The 14293-nt window shown below is 37.8% G+C and overlaps 1 protein-coding gene across 1 annotated transcript; it reads right to left on the bottom strand.

Moving 5' to 3' along the window:
- Nucleotides 1-496: 496 nt before the first annotated feature.
- LOC131324021 (thiol protease SEN102-like) lies at nucleotides 497-13291 on the bottom strand. Its single transcript, XM_058355851.1, has 7 exons — nucleotides 13092-13291; nucleotides 10167-10223; nucleotides 9325-9412; nucleotides 9136-9238; nucleotides 8326-8573; nucleotides 2238-2582; nucleotides 497-846 (listed from the first exon to the last, which is right to left on the bottom strand). The coding sequence occupies exons 1-6, from the start codon at nucleotides 13289-13291 to the stop codon at nucleotides 2238-2240; spliced, it is 1041 nt and encodes a 346-aa protein (XP_058211834.1). The 3' UTR covers nucleotides 497-846.
- Between the last annotated feature and the right edge of the window lie 1002 nt (nucleotides 13292-14293).

Genomic DNA, 14293 nt, shown 5'->3' with positions numbered 1-14293 from the left:
AAAAAAAAACTTCAATGGTGAACTCAAAGTAATTAAGAAGATCTTTAAACTTACAGCTAGAAAAAGTTATTGAGGCTACTAGTACTTTCTCAGATTAGTCATTTACTGCTAAATCAGTGAGCAACCCTTCAAAGTCCTAGATCTCAACGACAACAAATGTTGAGAAGCAATGATATACTACTCTGGAACTTTCAGCTTCTTGGTTTTACCATGATATATCATATCCAAATGATAGCACCGGAATACAGTTTTATTCACGTATTGAACCAGTTCCGAAATTATATAACTTGTTCCAAAAGGGTAAGTTTTCCCCTTAACCAACGACAAATCAACTTCCGACTTAAATGTAGAGAAGATGTCATTTCTAAGGGGAGTTGGTATTCCTTTCCTCGTATTGTCTTCCACAATATTTCCCAGTTCCATGCTCATATCACTCACAATGCATCGTCAATGTCAGTATGATGCTACAGTGCCGTATCTCCCGAACAAAACAATGTAAAACCAAGTCTAGAGTGCTAAAATTTGAAATCACCAGAAACTTGAACAAACAAGGGTAGTCAAAACAATGTAAAACCAAGTGTAGAGTGCTAAAATTTGAAATCACCAGAAACTTGAACAAACAAGGGTAGTAAATGAAGCTTACATAGTTCAATGTTCTTGCTATATAACAGAGAACTACATTTGGAGGAAATCCAAGTGATATACTTGTTGCCCATGTATCCAGTCTCCATGTAAAACCAATTCATGTAAGCACTGATTAAAGTCAAACTGGCTTTGAGCTTCTTTGGCACGGGAACTCATTGCATGACCATCAACTGTAATTTCTTCAATATGTGAAACTTGTGCCTGTCAAGCAAAAGCACAATGTGGAATAAGGAAACAGCAATAAATTCTGTTTGTGTTTCGTAGATTGAGTATCAAATTCCATCAAATTCAATTGCCACACCAAGAAGCCTTGGCCCAACGGCATCGGGAGTGCACTTAGTGCCAGAGGAGAAAGGAGGTCATGAGTTCAACTCCTCCTCCAAGGTGTAAAGCTAACTACTCTAACAATACTGACTTTCGCCAAGGAAAGAAAAATTCAATTGCCACAAATAAATTGGTTGTTCACGTAAAAATTGGTTCTGCTTATAAAATCACTTGAACTGCTAAGAATAAACCATCACACTTTTATAAGTGCACAATTGTTTTTTTTATCGGGAAAAAGAATTTTATCGAGGAAAGCAAAAAGGAAAGAAAAACATCCCCAACATGATATTGATACATGTAGCAAGGTGAAAGATCCAAAACAAAAGAAAAAGCAAACATCCAACAAAAAGTTGAACGGGAAGAAAGGGCCCCATTAACAGGGCAGGGCAAACAGTTGCCCAAAATAAAATAAAATAAAAACTAGATTAAGCCTAGCCAAAGAACTTCAGAAGCACAAACATCACGTGCAGGTCAAGGCCTGGTCTGGCCAGAGATCACCAAACCCAAACAGTCAAGAAAAGCAAAATGCAGCAGCAGAAGTATAAGCTGGACATCTATGATCAATCATCCATGTAGTAGACATCAAAACACCACCACCACTATTGTCAGTAGTAGCATTAAAAACAACAGCAGCAAGCAATTTCAGTACCAACAGAGTCCCTCCAGAATAGGAGGCCCAAATCAAGTGGCAACTCAAGAATATGATGTTGCTGCCAAGGAACAAAATCCGATGAACTATGAACGAACTATATCTGTTTTCAGGACATCATTTTTATGCTATGGACAGTGAAGCTCCCATCAGCGAGACACTGAAAAAAGAAATGTTCAAAATCTAGTGAGGACATTCTATTATCAGTAACTGTCCCCTCATTGCTTCACTCCAGCTATGATGATAAGCAACAGAATCCACAAGATTTCGGTCATCTACAGCAACCCACATGACTGCCCTATGAAGTCAAAACCAGGGTTCTCGATAAAGTAGCATATTAGCTGAAAAACCAGCATGTAAGGATTTTGGACTTACGATATCGATATTCCAGTACATTAGCTGATACTGTCTTATATCGGCCGAATACATGGACGTATGGGAAATACGGATACGTATCCTGATACCCTATGAATCTGAACAAAAAATACGATTTCTAAAATGGTAATGCAGCACCACATTGTAGAAAAGGATCAACTGGTTCAAAAACATTTTAAAACCGCACTTAAGTGCTTTAAAAGCTATAACAGTTTATCTATAGCAAAAGGAGATGCATTATTACCTATTTATAGCATGGAGCACTCATGATCGAACGAGAACCCCACCATGAATGCCCAGTCCTCGCGATCCGCACAAAACCTCCTTCGCCAAATCCCTCGCCCCATGAATTTTGACATATCCAATGTCTGGTCCCATCCATTTCAGCATCCCATCCAAGAACCACAACCTCGTGGTCTGTAGAGGTAGAAGCAAAACTACTCCAATAGATTCCACCCTCATAATCCTCGAACTCATCGGTGACAGCAATAGTAATTGAAACAGGCCGCTCAAGAATTTGAGCGTAAAGGCCGTAGTCTGCTTTGATAGGTAAGCTCATGTGGCCATCAATGGTAAGTCTTCTAGAACTCTGTTCAAATCAAGAGGAAATTAAATGTATTAGGATTAGATTTATACCCTAAGTAGATTGTTAGCTCCAAAGGCCAAGTTTACTCTATGTTGTCAATTTCATGCCAAAACAATCCGTTATCAGATTCCATTGTATCAAGTTCGACTTCACTTTTATTGGAATCATTGGGTTTTTAAGCGGATCCTTTATTTGCTACGGAATTGAGTTCTAATCGTCCTCTGATATTTGATGGAAGAAATTTTGACCATTGGAAGGCAAAAATGGAGGCCTTTTTAAAGGCCATCGATGAGGATGTTTGGAATGCATGTGAGGTAAAATACATACCTCCAACTGAAACAATAGATGAAGTCGCCATTCCAAAACTTAGTGCACAACTGCAAACTACTCAGGAGCTTGAAAAATTGAGAGAGCAGCTAATAGTCAGGCATTAAATGTATTGTTCACGTACGTTCACACAAAGAAGTTTCATTGGATTTCGACATCTAAACTAACAAAGGAGGCACGAGATATTTTGGTTACAACACACAAAGGGACAGAAACGGTGAAGCAAGGGAAGTAACAAAGAGTCACAATCCAGTTTGAAATGCTTCGTATGGAGGAGGATGAGACCTTTGACGAGTTCTATGCAAAACTCAACCACATCGTCAACACTAAAAAGAATAAAGAAAATTTGAATCTCCTAATGGGAAAGAGCGAAAAGGAGTAAAAGGACCACCCTCTGGCCTCCTGGCCTAAGCACTACGAGTGTCATGGTTACGGGCATCTTGCTCAAGATTGTGCTAATAAAAGGATGAAACAAAAAGTTTACAATGTGAAGACATGAGATGATGATTCAGATAGTGGCAAGTCGGGTAGTGACAGGGATGAGAATAATGGGAAGAACCGAAGAACTTCTTAGCTTTCACAGCGAAACATGAGGAAAGTGAGATGTCTGATAGTGATTTGAAGAGAGATCGTGGATTTTGATAAGTTAAAGGAGGCTTATGACAAGTTGTATCAAGAAAGCCTAAAACTCACCAAGCAGAACATCAAGCAAGCAACTCAGAATGACGCAATTGTTGTTGATTTGACCCAAGCTTTATCCACAGCAAGGGAGCTATCAGAAAAACTAGATTGTGCCACTCAAAAAAGAGATGCGCCACTCAAAAAAGAGATCAACTCAAACAAGATATGGTAAAGCTTCAAGAGAAAGTTAGAAAGCTTGAAGAGCAACTCGTGGTTAATGAAGGTAAAATGAAACAATTATCCACTGAACTGAAAAATGCTAATGATATTTTTGAGCATTTAAATGCAGGTTCCAAGAAGTTAGACGACATTCTTGATGTTACATTCTTGATGTTCAAAGGTCGACTAGGATTTCATGAAGCTTCAACGTCAAATCATCTTGGAGGTAAAGTGCATATGGTGAAACACTAAAGATGTAAGTTCTAAGAGCATCTCCAACCCTTTTATTTATAAGTCTAAGAGCATCTCCAACCCTACTCTTTACTTTATCAGTTTATCTAGCAAAAAGTACACAAAAAAGTACAATATTTATTTTGCCTATTCACTTTTTCATCCATGTATTCCAACCCTACTCTCGATCCAAATAAACACTAATTTTTTTTTGAACATCTCCTATACAATTGAGTGGCAAAAATGAAAATATTATGAGAGAGAAAGTAAAGGAGAGAGTCCCCTTCTCTAGCTACAAGTAGCTAGTGAAAATTATAAAAGGCAAAGAGGCTAGTGAAGTAAAGAGCCGCTTGGATCACTCAAAATGAATTTTCGGTAGCTAGTATAGCCAAAAGGTCTCAAGTAGAGAGCCAGTTGGAGATGCTCTAAATCTAAAATTATAAACGTTGCTAAGAAGCCTATTGATATCAAGAAAGCTAATGTGGTTAAGTTTGTTCCTACATGTCACTACTGTAATTTCAAGGGCGACATTAGACCAAAGTGTCTCCAATTACACGGATATTCTCTTATTGCTTGTGATCATGTCAACCGTAATAATGTCGTTTACAATTTTTTTTTTTTTTGCTAGGCAATGTCATTCACAATAAAGTTGTTCTAAATGTGTGTTCTAAAAATTGCTAGGTGCTAGTCGGGCAGAAAAGGGGTGCCAAGGCACCAACTGTCTAATCTGGGCGTCAGACCACCGCCTAGCGCCTAGGTGGGGACTAATCGGCCTAGGCGGCCGCCTTTTAGAACACTTAACGTGGACATATTAAAAAATCTTGGGCTAGGTACACTAAATATGATAACACTAGAAACATGACAGCTAGGAGCATGACACCAAAACCTATGTCTGCCAAACTGAGTAAAGTAGTTCAAGTTAAAACAAGACCTATTTGGGTGAGGAAGTCGGACTTGAGACATCGAGCGGATTTATCTACCAACTCTCTAGATGACAAGGTCACATGGGATCATCTAAAGGAATCGACCTTGCCTTCTGAGGCTTGGTCTTGGGTCCATAGTCTAGGTTGGTCCACATTGATTATATTGTACCTAGGGCTATGGGTTAAGTGATTTATTTAGATTTGTGCTTTTCTTACTTTGTCACATATGCTTTTATTTTTCTATGAATTTTCATTGTTTTTTTGTTTGCTCAAATGAAAATTTAAAAACATTCAAATATTTTCAAATCCTTCAAACTAAATAAATAAATAATTTTTTTTACATGGTGCATGCCTTGAGATATGGGTGTTTTTAATGCATGCACATCTTGTTTGATTTTGGCTCGTGTGATGCATTTGGGAGATAGGTGTCACATGGCTCATGACTATGTGATCTCCACAACTACACGTTAAAGTTAGAAAGATTGAATATTGAGGCTTGTTACTTCTCATGTACCCTTGCTAATTTGTCTTTTGTACTCCCTCGGCGATTGACCATTTAGCAATTTGATGTGGGATACGGTGTTTTATACATCAGGCTATGCAAAAGAATACCAAACTAAAGCGAGCCTTATGTCCCAATCAATTGGGGTCGGCTAAGGCTATGCAAAAGAATCAAAAAGAAAAATATACATTTGTTGTGGTTGAGATGAAATGTTTATTCGAGCGTCCACTGAGTAACCGGATCCATTCGGCTCTGTCCAAGCTGAATGTTCGCGTCAAACAGCAGTGGGGTAAAAGTGAATATATTAGTCACGGTTCATAAAAACTATCTATTAAGGAGTAAATTGGTTGAGGGGGAGTTAGTATATTTTTTTAGGATGCAATTCGTATCGTTGATTACGCGGTTTGACTTCACGAGGGGGAGACTTTTTGACAGTCTATGGTTACAGGAGAAATCTAGGCTTGTATATGATAATCTCGATGGCCTTTGACGTGTCGCACACACACCCCTATGTCATAGCGTCTTGTCCCATACTTAACTTGGTTCACAATGTATCCATGATGTGTGATTAAAGAGGATGTTTGTACGTTTACTGTTATCCTTGTTCATATTCATGTCCTCTTGCTTCTTAAACTTCAACCTCTTTTTGGTGTGCTACATTTTTTATTGCCTTTATGGTCCATTTTACGTGATTTTTCAGTCCCGGCGTGCCCTATGTTATTTTGCTTTATTGGTTTATTATTTTGCTAGTAGTTGTGTTTGGTATGTCCTCGTCTGTTCTAGCTGTTTTTGGGATGTTAGTCATAGTGACAGAATTGTTTTGTTTATACTACTCTTAATATTGGCTATCCCTGCTTAAAATGCTCATTTTTCCCCCTTCTATTGGACACTACCTCAACCTTTGTCATTCCGTGACAAAAAGGGTAGAGGTTTATTGGTTATAACAGTTTGTGCGTGTTAGTGTTCTTGTTTCGCAGCTTTACAGGAAGTGGGCGGCACATTCTGTTAGGGGATAAGTTATCTTGTAATTGTGTTTAGTCATGGAAGTGCCAAAGGGGGAGATTGTTAGCTACAAAGGCCGAGTTCACTCTATGTTGGAAATTTCATGCCAAAAAACACCGTTATCGGATTCTATTGTATCAAGTTCTACTTTATTTTTACTCCCTCTGTCCCAAAATGTTTGTCCGCTCCGCAAAACGAAATTTTAAAAATAATACAATTTTTGCTAGAAAAATTCAAAAGTTTTTTAACAACTTACTAGATATCAATGAGTTCTTTTAATTTGTGAAAAAAAATTAAATTTTTTCTTAAAAAAATTGCATTATTTTTAAGTTATCGTTTTGCGGACCGGACAAACAATTTGGGACGGAGGGAGTATTATTTTTTAGAGTGTCTGTTTTAGGAGTGGAATAGAATCAATGTGTATTGTATTGAGTGGCTTTTCTTTTTCCTACTTCAACATATTCAACATTTGTGCGACATTCTTTTGTGGAGTTCGAAAGGATTTTCGAAGGCTTAAGGATTCAGGATTCGGTGACATTCGGCCAGGGCGGAGGGAGCTTGAGACCAGTGGACCGTGCCCCCACTGGATAATTTTTTTTTTTAATTTTAAAACACCTGTAAATGATAATCTTAGGTAGAAAATTATAAGTTGATATCTCACTAGAAACCTGGTACCTCAAAACACTGGAAAGTTATTGAGCGGCTTCAAAGACATCGTTACATGTTCCCCTTCTTCACCACGTATTCATGTAAGGCTCGAGACTTATTGTATGAATCTTGCGTAAATATGTAATAGAGAAAGTGCTGGGGCACCATGTGATAGTGCGCTCCAGGACCACCAAATAATTTACTACCAAGCAAACCTCCATTTACTAAACTTTAGAAACTACCATGTGTTGACGGAACTACAATTACTATCTCATCATTAAATGCAAGTCAAGCAAGGCTCCATTCCACGGAGAAACTTTTAGGTATACTGGGGATACCAAGCCTCATGGTATCCCTTCCGGTCCATTTCTCATTTTCTGGCCATTTTCCAATCACATTTGGATGTTCGGCTCCATTCACTTTGTATAGTTCGGCGAGGACCTTAATCTCTCAAAAAATTGTGTTCATTGGACTTTATTTGATACATGATCGGAAAACATGTGAAAATCGCAAAAAAATTAAAACTGGGTTTTGATTCAGTGTGTTTTTGGACTCAGTTTTGGTTTTCTTTAATTTTCACGTGTGCCGATCATGTATCAAATAAAGTCCGATGAACACAATTATTGGTATGATTATGGTCTTTGCCGAACTCTACAAAATGAACGAAGTCAATCATCCAAATGTGATCGGAAAATGGCCGAAAAATGAGAAACGGACCGAAAGGGATACCATGAGGCTTGGTATCCCCGGTATACCTAAAAGTTTCTCCATTTCACGTTATCCCTTCTTTCTCTTCTTAAATCTATCAACAACTCCTCCCTAGATTTTTATGTAGAAGATGATTCATTTAGAACTATAAAAAAATTTAATTGCTACTCCAAGATAATGTGATAGTTGAATACGATTTTTAACAAATATCTTGAAGAAATAGTTCAAAAAAAATCAAATTAGGTGTATCTTCAAATTCTTAGAACGAAGATAGATTTTTGTTTTTCAACACCAAGTTGCATGTGTTGGGATTGTGCCCCCAGTAACACCAAATTCGGGCTACGCCACTGGATTCCGCAAATAGTTCTTGGACTCGTGGTGAGCATACACAATCATTGAGCAAGAATATTTGTAATCGTATATCTAGAGTTCTTCTATTTATTGTTTTTCGTTGTGGGATTGGATTGATATATTGATTGAAGAGATTATCCATAGCAAATCTATAAACTTAGGCAAGTCAGGGTTTTTCACAGACAAATCTAAGATTAAAAGGTAGAGAAATTACCTGATTCCTCCACGGGCCCCTCACGCCCTCCCAGGGGTAGTCTGCCTCGAGCGAAATACCATTCTTTGCGATCCACTTCAAACACTTAAATGATCGCCCCCCTTCCCCCAATGGTAATGGACCGTCGTCGTCGTCGTCCGTAGCCCCTGCATCCCACAATTCTTGAGGGGACAGACGGACGACTTCCTTGGTGAGTATCTGATGCGCATATTCAACTGTAGTGACCGCCACATGAGCATAACACGTCGCTGACAATAAAAAAAGAAATTTAAAAAAACTTGAAATCAACAGATTCATTTGGCTTTAAAAAACAAATAGTAGTAAGTTTTTTTTATACAAATTTTTTCGCATTTGTTAATTTTGTATTAAATTTTTGTGATTTATTGATTTGTCTCAATGAAAGGAATCGGAAAAATAAAAAAATTTGATCGAAACTCATAATTTTAAAAAAAAAGAATAGGTAAAAAAAAAATTCTTATTGACTTATTTTTATCTTTATTCAAAAAATTATGAGTTTTCATTAAAAAAATTTACTTTTTCGATTCCTTTGGTCGAGATAAATCAATAGATTACAAAAATTTGATGTAAAATAAATGAATACAAAAAAAATTCAAATAAAAACAAAAAAATAAGTCCAAACCCATTAGTCCCTTCTCTTTTTTTTTTTTTAAATAATACTCACACAACTTCTCACTTACATGTGTGGGCCTCATACACATACTATTATATGTGTAGGTCCTACGTGTATCTGAAAAGTTGTGTTTAAATTGTTGTGTGCATAGTATTATTATTATTATTATTTTTTCTTACGTGAATTTCCCTGATCCTTAATGTTGGTGATGAGGCCTCTCTCTCTCCAGTCAAAAGATGAAGGAAATGCAGTCCTTCGATTGCCCTGCAATTTCAGACGATCCTGAAGTTTAAAACAGGTCCAGAAATAAAAGTAGTTGGGCCTATCTCATGGAATTTACAATAGTTCAATTAAGCAAATATACATACATGGTTTATGGTACCCGTCGAAAGACTCCGCTCCCAGCTTGTTGGAGGAGAGTTCTTCATCCAATCTCCAAACGAGTAAGACTGCTCACTGGACAAATCAAAATTGGACGAAAAGTTAAACAAATGCGCTTATATATCTATATATTTTGACAATCAATAGTTAAGATTGCTTTTCAATCAATCGGGACCGTCAAAAATACCTTGGACGCGCCCGATAGGGCTCCGTAAAGCCTTTGCTTCACGGAAAGCTCCGCAAATAAGATTTTCTTGTTCTCTTATAATACCCTTTATTATTCTATTGGGGGAATTGCTTAACAGTGGAGGGAGGGGTAAATTAATCCCAACCCATGGACTAGTTTTTCGGTATTCAAAAATCATGGGAAGGAGAATATTAAATGGTAGAGCACAGCGACGCATCAATTGATACAATTTGATACTAGATAATACCCCGTTCCCTAATTTCGTTCCATAAAGTCACAAGGTGCAAGAGTCTATCATAAGTCAAACCATAGGTTCTTAAGCCATTACAGAGGCTTTATGCAAGCTGGGCTTGAACATAGCATAACTAAAATGTTCACTCAAATGGAGAAATTACTTCATTGATACTTCTATTTAGGAGAAATTTTTCGTTGCTGGGTGGGTATATCCCACGTGGTGCCCACTCGGCACACCATTAAAATCCTATTTTCTGTAACAGACTAAATTCCTAAGTTGGAAACGTAACATTCACAAATTTCTGGCTTTTAGAAATCCTTTGCAAACACAAACAAACTTGCATGGAAGCAGATAGAGAAAAACCCCGACTAATGGATGTACGATGGACGTACGGCAAAAATTCATACCTGAGAACGGAACTCCGCCTGATACTGCCGCGGACACTCATAACAGAGGGAACAAATCTGTTGAATTTTCTTAATAGCAATGCCATCTGCGAGAGATAGAGAGAGAGAGAGTGAGTGTGTTTTAGAGAACTTTCCAGGGAAAATCATGAACAATAGTTCAATTAAACTTTCACAAAAAGTAGATAAAAAAGAGCAATTAAAATTCTTCCATCCGTCTCAGCAAGTCTAATTCATGAAGACAATGAATTGACAAAAACAATAAATGGAATAAAAGAAGCCTCCGAGCACGAATTGCTAAAGAAGGCCCCCTCTAGGCCTCCAAGTCTAATTCAACAAAAACCATGAATGAAATAAATGAATTGGCTCCGTTCCAGAACACCTTCTTAAAAAATAAGTACTTATTTCATATTTTCAAACTAAAAAATAATGTAAATGAAAAATAATTTTTTGATTTTTTTTTGCACCGTATAATAGATCTCGATAAGATCTATTTAACAAGATCCATATTGGTAAGAAAATTATTTGCGTAAATACATTATTTTTGAGCTTGAAATTGTCTTCTTAAAAAATAAGTACTTATTTTGAGTTCCGAAACGGGGCCTAGCAATTCGGTCAAATCCACGGAGAAAGAAAACAGGGAATGGAGACAGACAAAATTCATCTCCAAGCATCTCCATGAATTGGTGGGATACAGCTTCTAGCAGAGACATTTTGGCGCCAAATAGTTAGAGCCTCTAAAAACAACCGGACATTTTTGGCGTACGATCCAGATAGTATTATGAATTTACAATCAGAAGTACTTCAATCGCTAACATCTTTTGCTCATTAATCTACCAAATTATAAAAATGCTGTTAAATTTGACTCGATTTCCAGATCTAGTTTAAGGTTGCGAAATTGAAACGATATCCGTATTTAGCTTAAGAGTTGAGCGTGCATGTAGAAGCACCTATTTGAATGTAGAACACACTCATATAGAGCAACTCAATCCAACAAACCTCTACTCATTTATGCACGAAGAATTCTAATCCTATCAAATGCCGCCTGATTTCCAGATTATATTTGATATACTGTTTTTGATCAGAAGCTTACGAAACTCAACCTAATTTTAAATGTTATTTGTAGTTCACTCACATTTTCACAGGAAATAAGATCCATAGAAGTGCCTATATGTACATACAACACAAACAGAGAGAAGTTGAATCCAAGCTATCTAAGAAATCTCAGCTAATTGATGTACAAAGAATACTAATCCTTCTGAATTCGGTTTTGATTTCATGATTAAAATTGAAATACAGATAGCGAGATCGGGAGAATTCAAATGCTTTTCGTATTCGAACTTAAATTACACAGAAAAAGCAGCAACTCAATTTCAGCTAATTGATGCAAGAAAATGATATCCTATCAAATTCAGCACAATTTTCCGGTAAAATGTGAAATACGGATAGAGAGGAACACACACACAGAGCAGCTCAATGTACGAAGAATTCTAATCAGATCTATTGTAATTCAGATCATTACCAGAGTGAATCTCAAATGCGGATAAAGAGAAGCTAATGAAATTCATGTCAATTTCAGATAAATTTCGTACTCCTACTCGGAAAACTTTGCGCATTCGAGAGAGAGAGAGAGAGAGAGAGAGAGAGAGAGAGAGAGAGAGTACCAGGAGAAAGTGGAGTGAGGAGAGAGAGAATGCTGTGACGAGCAGAGACGGAGCAGCAGATTGCCTTGGCTCTTCAAGAGAGAGAATGATGATGATCATAGAGTTTGAATGCAACTGTGTGTATATATATAGTTTAATATAGTATGAGTTATGCGCGGGAATAAAGACCAGACTCACATGTTATGAATTACTCCTTTTAACATTTTTCAAAAAGCTGCACTAACCGTCTATGGTTCACGCTTATTTGGTTTTCAAATTGTTTATTTTGTATATCTCGACATAATTAACATTAGCCTTGCAAAGAATTTGGTTTATCCGACATTGGTATCAATCTCAAAATTTTACATTTTCCTTGAGAAAAATAATTAAATTGTTAAATTCTACCGCTTAATAAAATAGAATCGGACACGTACTTATCCCGATCGCATCAATATATATATTGCTTGATTGATTTACAAGTTTAGAGCTACAAAATGAACTGTCCATATTGTTAAAATCCATTGTGAAATACCACATTGGGTGGTGTGTTTGAAAAGTGTGTTCGTAGAATATTTGTAAACTGATAAAGAACTACAAAATACCTCAAAATTCAAATCTTCAATACACTTACACGTACACATATTTACACTTCTGACATTTTCTAGGAGTAATATTTTTATTTTACCTCAAGTTTTGCTGCGTATACACTATTTCGCGTACATCTTTCAAACACACTTCCCCAACAATGTGAGGTCCCACAATATATTTTGACAATTCAATTCGGTCATTTTTAGCACTATACATCTAAATCATTATTCCAAAAAATTAGAGTGATCAGTGAGACCCATTTTTAGGAAGAAAACAAACCCATTTCTTCTAAAGAATCACATCATTTGGAACTTATGGTTTTGACCCTAATTAAAAGAATGGCTAAGTGGTATGTTAGCAGATCGGGTCCATTACAGAACACAGAGTGAAGATCAATGTAGAGAATTTTGCAGTTGGGTATATGAACATGTAGCAGATTAGAGTTACTATGATATTTTTTTCCCAACACAACGGTTATTTGTAATGCTCTCTCACGTGCTGATGGTCAATGATGGATCCAAACGGGAAGCAAGAGAGGGACAGAAAAGTGCGAAACGGTTGTGTTTTGATCACAGCAGTCTGCTGCTGTGTCCCCCCCCTGCTGTGTCCCCCCCCCCCCCCCCCCCGGTTCCCAGAGGAGAGACCATGGTAACTTCCGAAAACCCTAACCCCTCTCTCTCTCGTCAAAAAAAAAAACCCTCCCTCTCTCCAAGATGCAAAATCTAATGTCCCATTTGCGTCCAAAAAGTCTCTACGGGAAATCCAATAACTCATCCTTTGTTTCTTCTTCTCTTCTGTATCCTCTCTTGCTTGCACTCGCACCTCAACTCCGACCTCAAACCCCTCCATCTCCAATTTCCTCATCGAAACCTTGGCATTCTCCGAACCACAAGCCATTTCCATCTCCAACCGCTTCCCACCGAGAAAATCCCTAGAAAGGCCACACTCCGTTGTCCAATTTCTCAAACAACTCGCATTCTCGGGCGCCCACATTCGGTCCTCCATTTGGCACATGCCCAAGATCCTCTTCTCCGACGTAGACAAGACTTTGAAGCCCATGTTGCAGTTTCTTCAGGACCTGGGTCTCACTGGTCCTGATCTGGGAAAAAGATTATGTCATTTTTTATGAGAACTGCTTTCCGTTTCAGAAGCAAGTCGATTTTCCTACTTCTCCGATCAGTACCACTGTCACCTCCATTCTTCCTATGCCTCTTATGCTACTACTTAGTTCATCTTCTTCGGCACCAAGACCTTGACGGGAGAGGGGCGAGGCACAAGAGGATGTACTGGGAGGGAGAGAGAGAGAGAGAGAGAGAGAGAGAGAGAGAGGATTTTAAACAAGCTTTCCATGGAAAATATGTGGGGTTTTAAAGAAAAACAAAAGAAAGGAACTAAACAAAAACAAAACTGAATAAAGAAAACAGAGGTTTAAAGATACAAGAACAGAGGGAGAAAAGAGAAAAGAGAAAAGAGAGAGAGAGAGAGAGAGAGAGAGAGAGAGAGAGAGAGTAATGGAGACTTACCTTTGTCAAGCTTCCAAATCCGTTCGGCAGGGGAATAGAGAGATGTGGGTCTAGAAATTAGATTGGTTGGCAAGGATACAGGATGGTGATGAAGTGAGATGTGGGTCTGCAAAGGGAGATTGTTTGAGAGAGAGAGAGAGAGATATTCCCACTATTGAGAGAGACAATGCGGGGGCGAGAAAGAGTGGGGTGATGTTGTATGTTTGGAATCAGAGACAGAGCTTCACTTTTGATTCTTGTTTTTTGTTTACAGAGAGAGAGAGAGATATTCCTGGCTCCAAAAAGTCGCATTGTCCCAAAACGTCTAGCAACAAAAGTTCAAAACACAACTCGGAACGGTTAGGGCTCATGTGCATTCTTCAACAGTTCCAACCAT

Source organism: Rhododendron vialii, chromosome 4a (assembly GCF_030253575.1).
Source record: "Rhododendron vialii isolate Sample 1 chromosome 4a, ASM3025357v1".
Classification (NCBI taxonomy): Eukaryota; Viridiplantae; Streptophyta; class Magnoliopsida; order Ericales; family Ericaceae; genus Rhododendron; species Rhododendron vialii.
The sequence above is the reverse complement of the archived record's forward strand: the minus strand, read 5'-3'. Positions and strand labels throughout refer to the sequence as shown.

Excerpts from the sequence above, each read along its gene's own strand:
- LOC131324021 (XM_058355851.1), bottom strand. The coding sequence starts at position 13,291 with ATGGCTTGTGGTTCGGAGAATGCCAAGGTTTCGATGAGGAAATTGGAG. Across the intron at positions 9,239-9,324 it reads CGACGGGTACCATAAACCAT|GATCGTCTGAAATTGCAGGG; the intron begins GTATGTATATTT and ends TTTAAACTTCAG. Across the intron at positions 8,574-9,135 it reads TAAGGATCAGGGAAATTCAC|CGACGTGTTATGCTCATGTG; the intron begins GTAAGAAAAAAT and ends TTTTATTGTCAG.